Source organism: Cornus florida, unplaced genomic scaffold, assembly GCF_030987335.1.
Source record: "Cornus florida cultivar Cherokee Brave unplaced genomic scaffold, ASM3098733v1 CherokeeBrave_3.0.0_Hap2_Chr08, whole genome shotgun sequence".
Lineage (NCBI taxonomy): Eukaryota > Viridiplantae > Streptophyta > Magnoliopsida > Cornales > Cornaceae > Cornus > Cornus florida.
In genome coordinates, this window is record NW_026775578.1 from 92,071,123 (window position 1) to 92,092,417 (window position 21,295).

A 21,295-nucleotide genomic window follows, 5' to 3' on the forward strand; every position below is an offset into this window, starting at 1 on the left:
TTTACTAAAGTAGGTCAGTGTTGAGCAAGAAGAGCATGTTGCACATTACACTAATTTAGAGTGCTCGAGACCACTCTTCGAGTGCTCGAAAATCAGCCAGATTGCAGCTCAGAAATGTACCCCTCTTCAGCCCACTTGTGCATTGGTTTCCACATTTCCACCCTCCTTCTTTATGGAGTGGTTAGGAATGTCTTTGGAGGAGAGAGAGAGCTTAGTTGATAGATATAAGGCAACTAAGGGCCACATGCATCCTATCCTATATTCTAGCAAGATAGAGGAGAGAGAAGAGAGCAAGGAGGAGGGTGTTCTTGAGTGCTACAGTAGGAGCACGAAAATGGAGTCTTGGCTGGAGCTTCTTCCTTCTTCTAGCTTAGCAATGGGTAACTAACTCTTTCTCTAGGGAGGTGATGAAGTCCCTCCCTTGTAAGCATGTCCTAGGATAGTCTATTTTGGGGATTTGCCGTGTATATTTTGTGGTCTTTTCATAACCAAGAGCACCTTATTTGTTGTAATGAATGTTGATACATGTATGGATGATTTCTTTAAGTTGATTATCTTGTCTTAGATGATGTCTTAGAGTAATCATATTGCTTGAGTTTTTCATGGTGAGAGTGGAAGCAAGGTTATGAAATGGTTTTATGGCATGTTGATAGGTGACTTTGATAGACCATTGCTTAGGAAATCCTTTGATGGTGTATGCTTAATCTCTAACTCCATGTGCTTTATCATTTTGTCAAGAACTTGATAGTCTCTCATTTAAGTAAATGTGTATAAGCTACACCTTAGTTAGGTAGTCTAAGCATGTTTATCTTTTGATGGATTATACTTGTTTGAGACCTAATGTACCTCTTGATTACTTATATGGCAACCATGTGTTGCTATGTAAGTCTTGACCATCATATGTTGTTTTTCCCCCAATTTAGGTCTAATCTAGCATATGTATAGGGATGGAGGCGGATTCACTTCCCTAGTCTCCTCTTCTTAATCTTTTCATCCTAAATTCCTTGCAAATTAGTGTTTTATGCACTTTGAATTCCTAATTTAAGTGACAACAAACAAAACCTCTATGAACACCCCTTCATCATCCTAAGAATGACTCTAAACACTTAGGTTGCCTTAGACTAACGCAGTCCCAGTGGTTCGACTTACCCGACCAATAGCCCTATTTTACAATGATTCGTGCTATTGCGAAAGTTGATGTTTAATTGACCAGCCGATCACTAGAATGGATGATTCATGTGTTTTTCTCTAGATTTAATGCAATTTATGCATGTCTATGTGTATGGATGAAGTTAATCTAGTGATGATCAAAACATAGTGCTTAATTGAACACTCTAATTTATTTGATGGTTCACATTTATTTCTTGATGGATTGTGTCACACCTTTAGCTTACTTAGTTTAATTTCCATGTCTTTAGTGTAGATGTAGTGTAGTTGCTTTAGATTTATAGATAGGTGGACAATCTATTCTTGTTCCTTGGTGTTCCATACTTATGAATGCAAAGAGTGCTTGTTTCTAGATAGTTGTGTGTGAATAAATTGTGGTTTCATTTAATGGATTTTGGTCTCATTTGATAGGTTATGCTTTCCATTTGAACTGGCTAGACAATCTATACTTATTTGCCATCCATGCCTAGTTTCAATTAATGTCACATACATACATAAATTACAATTCAATTTCTCCATTGATATACAATTGCTAATGTTTAATGAAGTCAAGCTTAGTGGTGAGCTCTAGTACCCCAAGTCCTTTCCTCTATATCTTTTTCCCTATCTTCTAAATTATCATATTTTGCTTGTTTAAATTTCAATTGCATTATAGTTTAATCAACCAAACAAACCCTCTTTTGATCACTCGACCAACTAACCCTATTCATTGTTTCCATTACAAGCACGCCCACAAATCCCTTAGGATGATCCTTACTCACCCTAGATATATTTTTAGTTAGAGGTAGTAGTGGCATTTATAAATTTAAAACTTGACCACACTATATTTTGCAAATTTGGTTGCATCGCGACACCGCACACCAAGTTTTTGGCGTCGTTGTCAGGGATATTGAATTGGCAAAGCCGTGTTTTGGAAACAAATAGGAATTAGTACTCTTTTGATCGTGTCTTTATTTTATTTTATTTTTGGTTACTTATTGTGTTTGTTCTTGATTGACTAGGTGAATTGAGTAAGGAAATCAAGCAAAGGAGAATTGAAAAGCAAGAAGTTAAGCTAAGCACAAAAAGGCCGAAAATCTAAAAATTGCAAAGCTAAGCTAAAAATTTGAAAAATGCTTTGAAGTGCTTAAGGATCCTTTGTGAGCTCTTTCTAAACTTAATCTCTAGTTAAATCGTCGATCAGTGCGGAGGCATGTTTTTACATACTTATATAGATCGTGAGCCCGCGCGGAGGCAAATTACTTTTCTTGTATACTGTTGAAAGCATGGGAGCATGGGATCAATGTATGTGGAGGAAGTTGGTTGATTGATTTGTTGCATCCATCACAGGAGAGTTGAGATTTTAGGCTAATACGTATGGTTTCTAGCCTAGTTTGGATGAATTTTATTTTTCTTCAGGATTGGGTGAGTAAACTCCCTGGAACATTTATTTTCATTAATTTATAATACACTCTATATTCAATTATGAGATTGAATCTATTTTTTCTAAATTTCATCCCATTATTTACTAACGTGATTTTTAAAGCTTCGCCAACATGTCGATGCCAACTATAAAGTTAGGGATAACATTAAAGAAAATAACTTGTTTGCCAGTATCTGCTTGGATTGCTCCTAACAGTGTGCCTATATGAACGTAGTTGTATCCTTGGTTTTGATCTCTAAGCATTTGATTTCTATCAAGTAACATAATGTTTGTTTCTTCACTGGTAAAGGAATGTGTCATCTCGACCTTTTTGAATCTATATGTGGGTCTTAGGCCAATTCTTCTAATTTGATAGAGTTGTCTGAATTCAAGTTCTTGAATTTGATATTCTCTTATTTTATTAGAATTACTTCTTAGTTTTATTTCCTCTATATTTTTTATATCCATTCTTTCAGATACTGATTTTCAACTTTGGGTCAATGCCTTTATCATTTTAACTAGCTTCACTATTACAGGGGGATTAGGTTTTCTAAAACCACCTATGTCCTTATGCAAATATTCTTTTTATTTGCTTTTGTCCTTTTTCTTTTTATTTTATTAAGGATTTAACAGATCTCTCTAACTCTATTATATTTTTACGGCTTGACTGTCTTGAGATTGTAGTTTTTAGACTACCTATTCTTGAAAATTGTTCATAATCTTTTTTCAATTTTTTGAGTTAATAGTTTGATTTCACTTTGAATCTGAAAAGTAGCCTTGTCTAATTTTTCAGTTCTTTTTTTAGGAGGAATGTGTTGATTTGGGTCAAGTTATGAATATTCTTTCGATTTCTGTAGTTTTAGTTCTAAGTTCACCAATTACTTGGTCGCTTAGATTTTTGTCACTATTCTCCAGAGTTTTAACTACTTATGCCAATTAAACTTTAGTTGAATATATTTCTTTATTTCTCAAGATTTGATTTACTTACTTTTCTAGGTTTGTAATCCTAAGATTTAAGATTTATTTTCTTAAAGCTAGCTTGTCTTTTAAATCTAACTTGATTGAATCTAATTTTCTAGATAATTCTTGAACTTCTTTTTTATAGAGATTTGTTATAATTTTTCACTAACTTGATTGAAATTCCTGATTTGATGATCTAATTTCGGACCTGAATGTTATTCGTGCAAATATTTTTATATTGGTTGGTCCCATTTTCGTAAAACGGCACAGTGGATAGAAATGGAACAATAAAAGAAAGTGGAATTTCGGGTCTTTATTGTAATTTTTTCAGACTTAGCACATTTTCTCCTAGATAAGGGGTCTAACTGTGATTTCTGAAATCATTATTTTTGTAATTTGGGGATTCCGACACAACACATTTGTAATTTTATTATTTTTTTTTTGGTAGTTTTCTCAATTAAATTTCTGGTTCGGCCATCTAAGTTGTGAAATTGGATCCCACCTGTCTTATACAGCTCTTACTGGAAATTCCCAATTTGAATGTGTTTCTTACATATATTTTAAAGTAATATATATATATATATATATATATATATATATATACTTGCATTAATTTACTAGAGGTATTGATCAAACCATGTAACTCCCTTTATTCACTTTTTATTTTTCATTGGAAAACAACGTGATGATGATAGTTAGCAAAGTACATTAATTACACAATTCAATTTTCAGGTTTCTTGTAGGACCAAATTGAATTGGAAAAATAAAGCCCTAGTACAATAACACATAGAAGAACCAGAACCAAGTTCATCAACTGCTTTGGTATCTTCAGCGGATTCTCTAGACCACCATCAACTTGTTTGCGTGTAGTAGTACTGAGAACTTCACGTTTCTCAGTACTTGATGTTTTTTCAGGACTAATTTTTTCCTTCTCTTTATCAACATTTTTATCATCAGAGGACAACAAGGAGGACGACGACTTTTCCCTCTCTGACCTAATCTTTCCATCGCCAATATTATTGTCCTTTTCTTGTGCCTGCTGCAGCTTCTGATCAGGAACATTAACAGTTTTAGGCTTTGCTAACCCATCATCAGTCTTCTCATTTTCCTGGTTAGCCATATCGGCCTTTTTGAAGGCAGCTTCTTGATCATCAATATTCCTAGCTTGAGGTTGTTGTTGAACACTCTTTTGAGGAGGAGGTGGAGGTGGAGGTGGTTGTGGTTGTGGTTGTTGAACATTGTTTTGAGGTGGTTGTGGTTGTGGCGGCTGGAGATTTTGAGGTGGTTTTGGAGCTAATGCAGTAGTAGTAGTGATGGGCTTTTCTTGATCTTGTTTTTGTTTTGGAGTGATCAGTTTTGGCTGTTTAATAGTCAGTACGCTATCCTCAAACTTTGCGGTAATTTTGTCAGTGTCACAATTTTCTGAAATGGTGACCACTTTCTGAAAACGCCTCCATTTGTTTTTTCCAAGTGGCCGTTCCCCGCTGACAACCAGGTTTCTTGGTGTCGTTAATTGAGCCCTCAGTTGCTCCTTCTTAAAACCTGCACGACTCACACACATAATTTAACTATATATATATATATATATATATTCACTAGCTAGAAGAATATTACTGTATATATGCATTAACCTCAAGATAGAACAATACTTTACAATTAAAGCTATACAATCAAGACTCAATATAGAATAACATGTATGCATGCATTTTTAATTTTAAATATAAGAGAGAAAAATAAAATTCTTTTTTTTTTAATTTTTCTTTACAAATTTTAACTTTAAAAACAGACGCAGGCCATTTTATCATTGTGCCCCACGTGTAGAGGGGACAAGTATTTTTCCTTGGAAAATCAAAAATACGATTTATATTTGCAATAAAAAAAAAATTGATAATTTGATACAATTTCTTTCTTTACCGAGCTATACAATTAAGACTCAATATCGTAATTTACCGAGTAAACATGCAAAAGACTCAGACACATGTAGACTAGAATGCTTTCTGAGATTTGCGATGGCAAAATAAAATTATTTGCAGTTAATGAACATGGCAGTGATAAATTTGATCAGAACAAAAACCAAACTAATGTATTGAAATTATTATTTACCTAAAAAAAAAAATATGTATTCAAATTATTGGACAAGGGAGTGAAGGAATACAGTACCGCCCAGATAGACAACAAGAGTGTCGCAATCTTCCTCACGTACCCACTCGCTGGCTGGCTCGAAATCCTCGTAAGTTTGACTCATCTTGATCGATCGGCCTTAATTTGTCTGATTAATTGCCTGTTAGTTGAAATATGTACGTTTTGAATGAGAAAGAAATGCGAGGTTGGCTACATTTATATCCTACGCATATGTGCCAACAATATCATTGAGTACTGCTTTTGTGTACGTTTTCTTTGAAATTAGATATACCTTTTTTAATATGCTTTCCATACTTTGTATCATCTTCAAGGACTTCAAATATGCTTTCTTTACCTAGAAAAAGGGTTTAACTATGATTTCCGAAATTGGTCACTTCTTGCGTGGGGAAAGTAGAAGAAAGTTCTTTGCTTGCATCCTACTCTTTCAAGTTTTGCTGCCAGAGAATCTAATCATCTTAATTTGGTTCCCTGGCCTCTCTTTGTTATGTTTTGATATATACCCACAAGTCAACCATTAATTATTTCTTTCTTTGTTTCTTTTTTTCTTTTCACTTGGCACATGTTTGGTATTGGTTACCATCACATTGTTTGTTGCTACTTATATTTTACTTTTTCAATCACAAAATGCTAAATGGTAAATTTTTACGATGGGTAATGTTGTATATCAATTTGTTCAAAACTATTTTGGGGTGAACTTCCGAATATATATATATATATGTATATATTTTTGGGTGAATGAGAAATTAAAATTGAGAATGAAGTATTTGATAGATGGAATGGGTTTTTGTGAGAAATAGTTATTTTATTTTATTTTTTTTGGTGAGAAATAGTTATTCACGTTGAAAAATGACAGGAAAATATTGTGAGTATATAAATATTCAGAAGTCACTTTTTGGGCACCCAAATTTTTAAAAGGGAAAAGACATAGGCAAATTTAGGTTGGGCCTATGATTACAAAGTCAAAAAGACTATAGAATTAGACATGGCCTCCTTTTTATTTTTTCTTTTTTCTTTTTAAAGGACAAAAAAATAGGTTTACATTACAATAGCAAACTAGTTATATATGGAAAAGAATACAAATGCATGCTTACAAAAGTAAAAACTTGTACAAGATTGAACATAAAGCTTTCAAATTTTCAAAAGGGGAAGGCCATAGGCAAGTTTAGGTCCAAATCCATCACCATAGGCGCCCGAGGGCTTATGGTGAGGGCAAGTTTGGTCTAGACTTGGGATAAAAAGTAAATTTTATTTTTATTTTTATTTTTTTTTCATATTAAATAGATATTTTGACTGGATTTGGTTTGATCCATTTATATTGGGTTGGGTCATAATTACCTACGATAATCTAGAATCCAAAAACCCACCCAAATATAATCTGGGTAAGAAATTAATCTGAATTGAATGGGTAAAGGTGTGATTCTTTGGGTCATGGGTTGTGTCTATGCGAGTAAGGCAGTGTTTGGATGTCAGTTAAGAGGTTATAAATCAATAGACATAACCCATGTCTATTTGATATGAATCATTGCACCCAATGAACCGAAAAGGTGCAACTGAATAGGCGCCATGGGACTATAAATACCCAAATCCAAGGCTCTCATAATTCATTAGGGTGTGTTCGATTATATGGAATTGGAACTTTGAAATTGGTGGAATTTGAGAAAATTTTAATATTTTTAGATGTTGTTTGATAAAACTGAAAATTAAACACTACAAATTTCAAGTACTGAATTTTAAGCGTTGAAATTTTAAGTATTGAATGTATTAATTTGAAAATTTGTTTGATAATAATTTAATTTTAAACACTGAATTCATTAAGATTGTTGTTTGTTAAATACAAAAGCTGAAGTTTGAAAGTTATACATATTACATTTTTGTCCTAAATATCTTGCACTCACAACAGTTTTATATTTATAATATAAAATATTAATAAAATAATCACATTCACTCAACGAAATATATTAATTTAATTAACAATGAATGTTAATGTCAAATCTAGTCATAAAAAATTGTCAATTCAAACATAAATAATTAAAATTATTGAAGTAGTACTCGTTAATATAATTATAAATGTGAGTGTCTCAAAACTGTTAAATTAAACTAAACATATAAAATTTTAAACTCGAGAACTGAACAAATTATTTTCAAAAGTAATGACGATAAATAAAATTTAAAATATATGGATTCCGGATTACATAATATTTATACAATCCATTCTGTATCAAAAAGGTGTTACAAAGATTCAAAATTGTATGTAAAAAATCATTTTATTATAGAAATAAAATATATATTTGGTCGGTGGTTGTTTTTTGTTGTTGCTTTTTAATTAAATGTCAATGAGAATGAATTACACGGTAGAACAAATTCCTACGTCACAACCCAAATCTATAGATCCGAGTGATGAATGGAGACGAATACAAAACGGACTCTTCCCCAAGTTTGACTATCAAACTATGGGTAAAATGATAATGTGAAGTGGTAATAACCTGTCCCACCCATCCTAACACAACACCCAAATCACATAACAAAGATTTACACATATAGTTGACAAAATGACCCCTTTTTACATCCATTGATATACCCACATCCCATATACATACAACGGATACAAAATAAGAAAGTTATCCAAAAAATATACATGTCAATTGAACACAAGTCCCTCCAAAAGAAATATAGTTACGTCATCAACAACTAGACTGCCAAAGATTATGTTAGGGTTTAGTGCTACTAACCACATGAAACACCTAGCAAAATAGCATGAGAATAGACTAGACACGACAAAATGTAATCCAAAAGCTGATATAGGAGTCTCTAAGCTTGTGGTTGTGGGTTCTCATCCATTTCATTTTCGTTACCAGAAAAATGTTAATGAGGTGAGCAACACTTGCCCAGTAAAGAGTGGCTAACCGACCCTTCCTATACATGACCCATGCTCAAGAAATCATATAAGTAAGCAAAGAAATGAAGGAAGAATAATCATGCTTATGTGACATTCTGCATTTTTGGCATTTTTCTGGATTTTTCATTTTTATTTTCTTCGGCACTTTGTTTTACATGCCGACCATCGTTAGCGTGCCGTGTGGGTCCCGAGAGCTATTTAGGGCATTTCTTTGAGTTTAGAACTCTTAGAAATGCATTACGGTTCATTTCCCCATTTTTTCAAATTTTTTTAGCCGGAAGGTCCCCCGTGAGCCCCACACTCGGATTTGTCATACGCAGGCGATATTTTTGAGTTCAATGAATACCATATTTATTATTTGGTGTATATATATGTGAGTATGTGTTTAAATGTACAATGTGGCATTGTTATAATGTGTATTTGCAAGGATGGGCATTTTAGACATTTTAAGAGTCAATGTGGGACCCGGCAGTTGACCAAGGCCATGACTAAGGGCCACATGATCAGAATTTTCACCCATTTTCTTCTCCTCCAAACTGTGGGTTTATTTTTTTGCTCTCTAAAAATATGTCTCTCTACAAACACAATTTTTACAAGCTTCAACCCTTGATTTCAACCTCTTCCACTTGGATTTGGTCTTTGCCATAGGAGGCAATGTTGGAAAGCTCGATGAGAGCTTCGATTTACCAGAGAAAGGTTGCATTTGGTGGACATTAAGGATTTAAAAAATTGGGGCTTTTTGAATCATTGGAGGTAGAGTTATCTAATTGTCAAATTCCTAAGGTTTTGTAGTTAATTTCATGTTTTCCCCCTCTTTTAGCATGTTAATTTGATGTTAGTAAGTTAATTGATACCTAGGATTTTTTCGTATGTTGAAGTATTTGTTGAATTGATGAGCTATATGTGATTACATGGATATTTTGCGTGCAATTGTTAGTAAGATGTTGTGCAAGGTGCTATTTGATGAACCCTAGGACTAAAGTATGTTAGAATCTTGTGAAAATGATATTATTGCATGCAATTTGTTTATAATACTATCAAATGATGTCATGTCATCAATTGAATATTATTGTAAACATGAAATTTTTTTTTTTTTAATTGAGGAATCTTAATGAAATGTTGAATGGTTTACACATAGTGCATTTCATCCACATGGCATTGATGACATTTTTATAATCATGTTAAGTGGGTGTGTAGAAGCAAATGCTTGGAATGTGGAAAGGGGGCGAAATGTGAATTTTAGAAGTTTTGAGGAAAGGTTTTTCTCAAACCCAGCCTTAGGGAGGTACCCCTTTATCGGTGGTGCTAACTAGTTTATAGGGATACGGGAGGTACTCGTGAGAAATTTTAGCGACTCGGGCCCCAAATGGCGGTTGGGAGGTACCTTTTCGTCAGGGACGGTAGCAAAATTTTCCCTAGGAACTGAGGGAGGAACCCAAGGTCCGGCTAGCTAGTACATTTTCGATGTGGGTGTGTGGATATGCGAGGGTATGTGTGTGGTATCTGGTTGCATAATGCATTTCATGCATTGCATTACTTGGAATTGATGATAATGATGTTTGATGACTTAAATGATGTTTCATGAAACCCCTAGCACGATCCCATATCATTTTTCTCTTCTCTGTGTGTAAAGCATGCGATTATTTACTTTGCTTGATGATGCAACCCGAGCGTGTGCACAAAATAATGCACAACATTTTGAGTTTGGAAATTAGTGTCAAGTGGGCATCATACTTTAAATTTATAAACCGCTTAACACCTATACTATGTAGTATGAGTGAGAAGGGATCCTCCCATAAGATTATACGTGTTGGAATCTAATTTTGATTCTAATGTATCAATTGATTGCAAAGGAGGGTTGGGTTAGTTGATTACACTAAGATGTAATTAATTAAAATGCAAGTAAAGTAAACTAATGAGGGATAGGGATTTAAGAGATATGAAGAGAGGTCTTAAGGTGTTGGAATTACCACTAAGTTCATGTAATTAACCACTTACTTTCCATTAATGGGGAATACATTGTTGCAATCTAAATGTGGTCACAAACATAAACACAATTTGCATGCAAAAGTGTGAACCATCTAATACAAGTGTGAATTATCTACCTAACCAACAAGTAAAATAAGTGTAAAACAACCCAGCAAGACAAATGCATAATCCATCAATTAGTTAACAAATGTATCTAATGAGAGCACATATCAATCTAGAGAATCATGGAATTTGCAATAATAAGTGTAGAGTATCAAATCAAGTATAGATTGTCTACCTACCTACCAACATGAATTAAATTTTAAAACAAACCATCAAGTGTAAGCATAATCCATCATATTAATTTTGTAATGACCCGGTCTTTTTCCTTCTTTTCCTTTTTCGGTGATTTTCTTTTTTCGTCTTTTTTCTATTTTGTCTTTTCCCCATTTCGTCTTTTTCCCGTTTATCATTTTTCCTTGCATAACCTCACTTGTTGTACTCGGATTTGATTCCGGTTTTGCATGCATTCATGATATTTGATTTCCACGATATTGGTATTTTTACTTTTGTAGAAAATACATTCTAGTTGCTTACTTTTTCATAAAGGGCATGAATACATACTTTATTGTAATTATTCTTGATTTTTGGGGTTTTAGTGTAATTATATACAATAATTATTTTTCATCTTAGGGACTATTTTGCAATTTAATTTGTAAGATATTTTGAAAAATGACCTTTTTGTAATTTTTGAAAAATGTGACAAGTGTCACATTCTCTTAGTGCCACTTGTTGGCAATGGGGTGGAGTGACTTGGATACATAATCTATTGACATTTGGAGGGTGGAGATTCACCCACTTGTTGGCCTACGATTGGAGGACTTGTTGGCTTAGATGGTTGACAAGTGTAGGCTTAGGACTAAGCCTAGGAAAAAGCCTTGGATTTGTGACAAGTGTAGGATCACCATTTAGTCTTGCACTGTGTGTGTGTGAGAGGTAGTGTAAGAACACATAGTGAGTGGAGGATTTCTAGACCTTTGACTCACCATTTTCACTTTATCTTTTATCATTTCATTGTTCTTCATAACCCCAAACCTAGCCACCATTGGAGAAAAGCTTGGTTAATAGCTTTCTTCTTCATTTTAGCCTCCTTTCATTCACCTTAGACCAAAAACATTGGGAGACAAAAGTTTCATCTTGCTCTCCTCTTCAAAACCCTATAATTATTTTCCATTTTTAAGCTTGGTTGCTTGGATTATAGAGATTCAATTCTCTATTGAGGTAGGGGTGGTAGTATGTTTATATTTTAAGTGTTTTAAAATCCTTTGGGATTTAATATATATTGTGTACATGCTCTTAATATGATGGTCTTGCATATTATAGGAAATCCTTATGATTGACTTATGATTTATTGAATTAAGCATGTATATTGTGTATGTATCTTGAGTATGATTAAAAATATTTTATAGAACTCTTATTGATTTGAATTACTATACTATTTGTGATGTTAATCCTACATTATAGTTAATTACTATTGTTAATTATAATTATTTTAGAAGCTTGTTACTATAATGTTGTAATCTGGTATATAAAGCTTATTGTTGAGGCATGATTTAAAATGATAAGACAGTGGTATAGTATTGTGCATAATATCATGATGAGAACTTCTCATTTGGTATGCCATTTTAGACTTGGAACCTTAAGACATGGTTTGTGTGGTTTCAAAATACTTGTGCATGGAAGGTGGTTTATATGCCTTAATTATAGTGTATGAGTTTTGAACTTGATTATGATTTTGGATTCTCTTGGGACATTGTTACAAGTGACATGGCTAGAGTTTGGCTTTAGTGTGGGAGGTATGAGTTATCCCCAATTGAGATAGTGCGCACTAGGGTGGCCTTCCCAGCGGGTTAATGCCCGGAATAACCATTTTGATCTTGGTTTAGTCTAAAACGTGATGTCCAAGTTTTCCACTAATTGATTTCGCATTCAATTCCAAGTTGACAACCAATGCTTAATTATAACTTGTAATTTTTGTTATTGGCGAAATGATGTTGTTAAGTACATTGATGTTGATATGTGTTGTTAAAAAATCATATCATTAGTTTAAGATGATCCCTTAGAACACCTTCAACATAGACGTTAAGTGGAATGATCCCTAATATTCGTCTATATTGATCTTGCAATGGTATTGAAACTTTAGGGTATACGCATATGCTTCTTCCTACGAGTAACTTGATTAGTCACCCTAGTTGTTTGGGTTGTTTTACAGGTAAGGAGACAATGTTTTTGGAAGCTAATCATCCTTAGAGGCTCATAAGCCATTTGAAGCATTTTTTTGGTTGGACATGCACTTGTTTAGCATGCTTTACTTTTGGATAACATATTTTGTATACCGTGGATGTATGGTATTTTAGAAGCTAATGTAGTTACTTTGATATCTAATGATACTTAAGTACCTATTTTTGATATTATAAGCAAGTATGTAAAAAAGCCAAGGGCCAAGGATGTTTACTATATCACTTGTGTTCATTTGGTACCAACTTTTGCTATAAAAATGTACTTTTACCAATTTTTAGAGGTTTGGTGTATGAAAATCTTGTAGTGAACATGTATGAGACTAGGTGCCATTGTTTTACATTCAAATATGCATATGAAGTTTGTTGACATGTTTACATACTCAAATCTCATTGAAAATCACATTTAAACTGTGATACCCCTCGATTCTAGAGCCACGGGTGATCAAGTCTGAGCACAGATCCGAGGGATATCAAACAATTAATATGTAAACAAGCAAGAATACAAAATGAAATAAGAATAAATTAAATTGCTGAACAGAAATCTAAATATAAAAAAAAATCCTCCAACAAAAATAATAAATTACTATCATTTAAATCCTTCAAATCTGTACAACTCGGGAATCCATCTAGTGGACCCCTAATAACTTCAAATGAACAGTAAATACAAAACCAATATCCAAAACTAAAATAAGAAAGGAAATCCTATGTAATCGGAAGAGTGAGTGTCTATATTTGCATCCACGTGGTCAAGCCTTAAGCCTGGTACTGACGAACACCTGAAAAATAAGAGTGGGTCAGGCCCACATGCAAGTTCCATCGTACTACAATCCGTACATAAATCTGATATGCAGATACATCTTAGATAGCTCGGCAATATCTACAATAGTCCATATATATATATATATATATATACACACACTATATGATGCTCACTAGCCTATAACATAATTCAGCATGGGTAGAAGGTGACATATAAAACACGTTTTTCAACGGCCAACTACCTAGACCTACCAAGAAACATCAGCTATATCTAGCTACTCAACCTTTGCGATATACGCACCCTAACCGTGATCAGGAGACTCAAGCTCATATCACGGTACCATAAGTATATATATAAATTCCTTCATAATATAAAGAAGTAAAGTAAACATCCGTTATGTCGTTCAACTGTTTTAGTTGATAGGACATGCATCCATGTAGGATTTAACTATTTTAGTTAATCCATTCCTTATGTATGAATGGGTAGGGATTAGCGTTTTGATCTAATCCGTCCTTCCGTATGCCACCGTCCCATACCGGTGCATATCATGCAAATGATCCGTAAATGATGTAACATTTAAATAGTTCATTAAATCAAATCCATGTAATCTAGATAGTTGATATACAGAATTTAAACAGTTCATCAACTAGCAATCCAGAATCCATCCACGTAACTAACAAGACAAGGTTTAATAGTTCACCAAGTTAAAATCCAGCATCCATCTATGTAATTGACAGAAAATATATATAGTTATTTCTTCAATTCATTCCAGGCCAACATCCAATTAAATTAACAGAACCTAAATATTAGTTCAGCAATTTAAGTCCAAACTATAACCTAAGTAATTGTAGAATAGTGCTTAATATCACAACAATTACTATCCAAGCTTAAATCTATATACCGTAGAACAGAATTTGTATTTCACCAAGTAATACCCAAAGTATGCATAGATCAAACATGATATATAAATGATCCTAGCATGCTACCATAATAAAATTTATAAAATAATATATACTCCGTTAAACTACTGAAACTAAACTGGCAATTAAACCCATTCCTTCCGTTAACAGCTTGCACCGTTGTACCCCCCTACGGTTAAATCCATGAATATAAAGACATTACTTTATCAAGTGTGGCTCTAACTTAGCATAATATCATGTTTAAAGTCCATGCTACAAATTTTTAAAACAAGATTTAGCAATTTAGTCCGTCCTATCCGTTAGCAGCGTACAAAGTTGCTTATTCTTACCCTTTTTATTCGAATTGTCTTATGGACCAAATTATACAATTAGAGGGATTAAAATCCATTGTAATTACTTTTAGAATTCTCATTCCAGTCCCTGAAACCATTTAAAATCTCAAATAGTGCCCAAACAGAGCCCAAACTGTGTACAAACCACGTCCAAACATCACCCAACCAAGAGAGCCTGCTCTAAAATCAAAGAGCAGGCACTTTGCCACTTAGAGCTGGCTCCCTAACCCCTTAGATTCGGCTCTTTGAAGGGAGAGAAGGCTCCCACAAATCTGGAGCCTTCTCTCTCCCACTTTGAGCCACTCCTCTGTTCGTCCTCTCTGCTACCGGTGACCTCCATGCTTCAGTTTTGAATCTTTTTTTTTAAGTTTCATGGTTCATTCAGAGTCTAAACAACCCTAGGAACCCCTCATATTCCAGTGTCAACAAATTGACAAAAATTGAAACCAAACATAACATACTTTATGGAAGAAACATGTTTCAGTTATTTAGACACAACAAACTTTACAGTCTGATAATCTTGTATCAAATTTCCATTTTTAAATTTCCAGTGTTAAATTATAGTCTAAACCATCCTAGAAACTCTTTGGATTCCCTTACAAATTAATTTACAAAATTTTAAAACCAAAATCAACATTGGTTTAAGCAAGAACCAATTTCAGTACTTTTAACCAAAACAGATTACCATCTAGTATAATATACATCAACCACCATGTTTTAACAATTGATTTAATCCCTGGAGACTATAAAGAATGCACAGAACATAAGTTTACAGGAAAGGAATAGAATGAAACTTGCCTTTAGATTTCATTTTGAAACCTTACAACAGCATCGTCTCTAAGTTTCAGAATTCTCTTAGACTGCTCCCTCCTCTGACCATTGTTCCATTCCTCTGTTCTTCCTCCTTAGCCTCACAGATTAATTCTATGTGAATAAGGTTTTATTTTAACCCTACCAGACTACACAAGAATATATACATTGAAGTGTATACAACCCTCTTTATGTATCTCTATTTTTTCTCTCAAATTACCCCTACGTGAATAGGGTTTTCTCCAAAACCCCTTGCAACATATATCGTTCTATATATATAGACTCCTTTGAAACCCTAATCCCAAATCTAGCAATCCTAATCCTAAGTCCAGCCTAACAACAAGTCGGTTACCTAATTACTTAATCATAACACCCTAAACCTAATTATCACCCAAACATGGTAATAAACAAGTAACCACAACAATTACGTTCATTATACATATATTTGTAATACAATTAACTAACTAATTAATTAATTATACTTAAACAAAATTAAGGAAAGCAAATAAATAATTATGAATAAATAAATCACTCAGAACACACATACAATTCAAGTCAAATAAATAATAAAATAAATACAAAATTAGACAATATTAATTTAAACACACATTTAATCAATCAATTAATTTAAACAAATACAATGAACACAATTAGTCAAATAAGTCAAATAAGCACATAAGTTACTTAGTTAAATAAAAATACAATAAAATCAAAATTAAATTCCCATTTTATCCTTTTAAAAAGTAGGGGGGTATTACATAAACTTTCATTTTTGAACCATTACATGAGGGGATTTGAAGCATGGGTTGAACCTTTACACACTTGGCACATAGCAGGTCTTACAGTAGGTTGTCAAGGTATTTTGGATGACCGACACTCCATTTCGGTCAACCAATGGCTTTTGGAAGCTTCAATGTACAGTAAATCATCAATTCCAGTTGGCTTTTTCACTATTTAAGACTATTTCGGTCGACCGATGGCCTATTTCGGTAGACCAATGGCCCAATTCGGTTTACCAAACCAACCTCACCATAAAAACACAATTTCAGCAAAGTTTTTGTGAGGTTTGGTTGACCGAAACTCTATTTCGGTTGACCGAAATAGCCCTCATGCACCTACCTTCCAGGAATTGTTTCAACACTGAAGTTCCAACTTTAAAGGGTCATAACTCCTTCATTTCTAACCCAAATGGGATGATTATTAACCCTAAACTCATGGATTTTGAGTCAGGTTTCCAATGGTACCTATGCCATTCTCAAATTCCAATCACAGTGGGAGTTATTCATATTTTAGTGAGGTAGTGTCAGATTTTGCTTAAACCGGGAAAGGGCATTTTGTGGGATTCTTATCCAAAGTTCTTAGAACCTTTTGGAATGTTGTGAAATGATTATATTAAGTTGTATTTACCTTGTTTGACTTGTTTCGAGTCAATTTTCTCCTTTTATTAGTGAATTGACCTTTTTGCCCTTAATTAAAGGATTTAGCCCGTTTTAACTCTCGTTTGTGCTTTCGTTTTCTTTGACTTCCATGACCTCATGGAATGTCACAATGGTGCCTTAGAGATGATTTATATCTTAAAGGACTTTGGTTTCATCTTTTGCTTCCGTATTTTGGATCCGTTATCGGGTCAACTTTCGGATCAGAAAAACTTAGGCCGTCACAAGTGGTATCAGAGCTCCTAGGTTTGAACACCTTAGGACGACGGGTTTTGGGTGCATATTATGCTTTTATTGATTTACTTTGATATATTCACATGCTTTTGATAACATGTTTGGCTTTATAACATGTTTATGTGTTTCTTGATAACACGTTTGGTAGTATGACATGTCTTTATGCTTATATGCCTATGTGGTTAAGAGCATCTTTGTTTGACATGTATGCTTATTTGCTTAAGTGTTTCACTATTTTAAAACAGCTTTCTTTGATTGCTTTAGCATGACAGTACGTTGCATGCCTTATTTTGCCTTGTGTTTTGTGCGTTCTTAGTATGAGTTGCATTCGGTCATAATAACTTGTGTTATTATTGACCTCCCTTCTTTTGTACGTTTAGCATCATGGTTGTCATGCATAAAGAGTCTTCACATCAGGGCACTGAGGAGCAGGTGGCTGACACCGAGTTCACGAGGGGTCCGGGAAGGCCTAGGATTCCAGTTCGTGGCGTGGATGCTAATCTGCCATAGGCACCGACTTATGAGGAACGAGTGGCTCAGGGAATCAATCAGGGGATCACTGAATCCTTACAGGAGTTGATACGCAGACAAGTGGTAGGGATATAGATTCCAGCACCAGTACCAGTACCGATAGTGAATAAGGTAATGGAGTACTTTATGTGACTACAGAGGTTAAGATTGATCCATTTGCAGGGAGTTCAGATCCACTAGTCTCAGAAGCTTGGTTGGACCTCATGGTTTGCAAGTTAGATAGTATAGAGGTACCACAGACAGGTTCAGGATTTCTTTGATAGCCTCTATGTTCATGGGAGATGTAGATATATGGTGGAGGTCTATGACCAATGTCCATAATGTTAAGTTGATGACTTGAAATAAGTTTAGAGATTTGTTCTTCGAGCGCTTCTTTCCTAGGGCTATGAGGCGGGAGATGAGGATACAGTTCACAAGTCTTTATCAGGGCACTATGAGTGTCATTGAGTATGAGACACGATTAACTTTTCTCTCTCGTTATGCCAAGGATATAGTAGCGACAGATGAGGCCAGGGCAATGAAGTTTCAGGATAGGCTACATCTTGACATCAGGCCACGGGTCTCAATTCTTGATTTGAGGACTTACAGAGAAGTGGTCCAGAGGGCTATACTAGCTAAGGCAGAAGAATGGGATCAGTTACGGATCAGGGGTTCACATAAGCAGCCTTATAGAGATAATCCATCATCTTCTGGGAGTCAGTGGAAGAAGGCAAGGGCAGGGAATAATACTCATTCACAGGGGGCACCACAGCAAATTCGTCGTGCACCCACAGTTCCTATATCTACAGGATCAGCCCAGGGTGCGGTTTGTTACCATTGTCAGCAGCCGGGACACATCAAGTTTCGCTGCCCACAGCTTCGTGCACAGGCCAGTCAGACTTCAATTTCTACAAAAACAGGGTAGGGAGCTTGCTTCTATTACAAGCGACCAGGTCATCTCAAGAAAGATTGTCCAAGATTCTTGAATAAGTCACGTAGTGGCACAGATTCACAGATGGCACCAGTACAGTCTGTAGTGGTTCAGCCTGGTTTTAGAGTTCCTCAGGCACCACAGCCAGTGGCGTCAGTTGGCACTTATCCAGCCAGGGGTTCTACACCCACTGCTTCTACACATTAGTCAGGCTATCAGGGTAGTTCACAGCAGGGCTAAGGGACCCAGGAACGAGCTTTTGTTGATTTTCTTTTTTCATCTTTTTCCTATTTTTGTCTTTTCCCTATTTCGTCTTTTTCCCGTTTATCATTTTTTCCTTACATAACCTCACTTTTTGTGCTCAGATTTGATTCCGGTTTTGCATGCATTCATGATATTTGATTTTCATGACATTTGTATTTTTACTTTTGTAGAAAATACATTCTAGTTGTTTACTTTTTCATAAAGGGCATGGATGCATACTTTATTGTAATTATTCTTTATTTTTGGGGTTTTTGTGTAATTACATAAAGTAATTATTTTTCGTCTTGGGGATCATTTTGTAATTTATTTTTTAAGATATTTTCAAAAAGGACCTTTTTGTAACTTTTGAAAAATATGACAAGTGTCACATTCTCATGGTGCCACTTGTTGGCAATGGGATGGAGTGACTTGGATGTATCATCTCTTGACATTTGGAGGGTGGAGATTCACCCACTTATTGGCCTAGGATTGGAGCACTTGTTGGCTTAGATGGTTGACAAGTGTAGGCTTAGGATTAAGCCTAGGAAGGAGCCTTGGATTTGTGACAAGTGTAGGCTCACAATTTGGTCTTGTGTGTGTGAGAGGTAGTGTAAGAACACATAGTGAGTGGAGGATTTAGTATTCTTCCACTCACCATTTTCACTTTATCCCTTTCATTTTCACTTGTTCTCTAAGAACCCTAACCTAGCCACCATTGGAGAAAAGCTTGGTTCATAGCATTGACTTCATTTTTGGCTTCCTTCCACTCACTTTAGACCAAAAACCTTGGAACACAAAAGTTTCCTCTTGTTCTCCTCTTCATTAACCCTAAACTTATTTTCCATTTTGAGTTTGGTTGCTTGGATTATAGAGATTCAATTCTCTATTGAGGTAGGGGTGGTAGTATGTTTATATTTTAAGTGTTTTATAATCTTTGGGGTTTAATATATATTGTATACATGCTTTTAATATGATAGTCTTGCATATTATAGGAAACCCTCACTTCTTGACTTAGGGTTTATTGATTTAAGCATGTATAATATGTATAAACTATGTGTAGAAGGATTATATAATTTAGTAGTATACTAAATTCTAGTATTTTCACATGTGTAGTGATATAGAACTCTTGTAGAATTATTAATGTTATATGCAATTCCTATTGACTTGAATTGCTATATTTATAGTGGTGATAGTTTTATGATCTTGTTGATGACAATTGTGATTATTTTAGAAGCTTAATACTATAATGTTGTAATCTAGTATATGTAGCTTATTATTGAGGCATGATTTAAATTGATAGGTTGGTGGTATTGTATTGTACAAAATATCATGATGAAGACTTGTCATTTATCATGCCATTCTAGACTTGGAACCCTAAGACATGGTTTATGTGGTTTCAAAATACTTGTGCATGGAAGGTGGTTTATACGCCTTAATTATAGTGTTTGAGTTTTGAACTTGATTGTGATTTTGGATTATCTTGAGACATTGTTGCAAGTGATATGGCTAGAGTTTGGCTCTAGTGCGGGAGGTATGAGTTCTCCCCAATTGAGATAGTGTGCACTAGGGTGGTCTTCCCAGCGGGTTAATGCCCGGAACAACCATTTTGATCTTGGTTTAGTTCGAGACGTGATGTCTAAGTATTCCACTAATTAATTTCGCATTAAATTCCAAGTTGACCACCAATACTTAATTATAACTTGTGATTTTTGTTATTGGCGAATTAATGTTGTTAAGTATATTGATATTGATACGTGTTGCTAAGAGATATTTAAGTTAGCTTAAGATGATCCCTTAAAACACCTTGAACATAGACGTTAAGTGGAATGCTCCCTTGTATTTGTCTATATTGATCTTGCAATGATATTAAAACTTTAGGGTATACGCATATGCTTCTTCTTACGAGTAACTTGATTACTCACTCTAGTGGTTTGGGTTGTTTTTCAAGTAAAGAGACTATGTTCTTAGATGCTCATCATCATTAGAGTCTTATGAGCAATTTGGAACATTTTTGTATATTGACATGCAAGTGTTTAGCATGCTTAACTTTTGATGTCCTATTTTGTATACCATAGGTGTATGGTATTTTAGAAGCTTATGTAACTTTCTTGATGTGTAATGATACTTAAATATTTGCTTTTGACATTAGAAGCATGTATGTAAAGAGGCCAAGGGCCAAGCATGTTCACTTTGGTATTTGTACTCTTTCAGTATCAAACTTTTGCTTCAAAATACATTTTAACCAACTTGGAGGTTTAGCATATGAAAATCTTTGTAAGTGATA

At 34.5% G+C, this 21,295-nt stretch overlaps 1 protein-coding gene across 1 annotated transcript; it reads right to left on the reverse strand.

The window, feature by feature from the left end:
• Nucleotides 1-4,155: 4,155 nt before the first annotated feature.
• LOC132268265 (inactive protein RESTRICTED TEV MOVEMENT 2-like) lies at nt 4,156-5,867 on the reverse strand. Its single transcript, XM_059769092.1, has 2 exons — nt 5,690-5,867; nt 4,156-5,071 (listed from the first exon to the last, which is right to left on the reverse strand). Exons 1-2 carry the CDS (start codon nt 5,772-5,774, stop codon nt 4,251-4,253), a joined length of 906 nt encoding a protein of 301 aa, XP_059625075.1. The 5' UTR covers nt 5,775-5,867; the 3' UTR covers nt 4,156-4,250.
• Between the last annotated feature and the right edge of the window lie 15,428 nt (nt 5,868-21,295).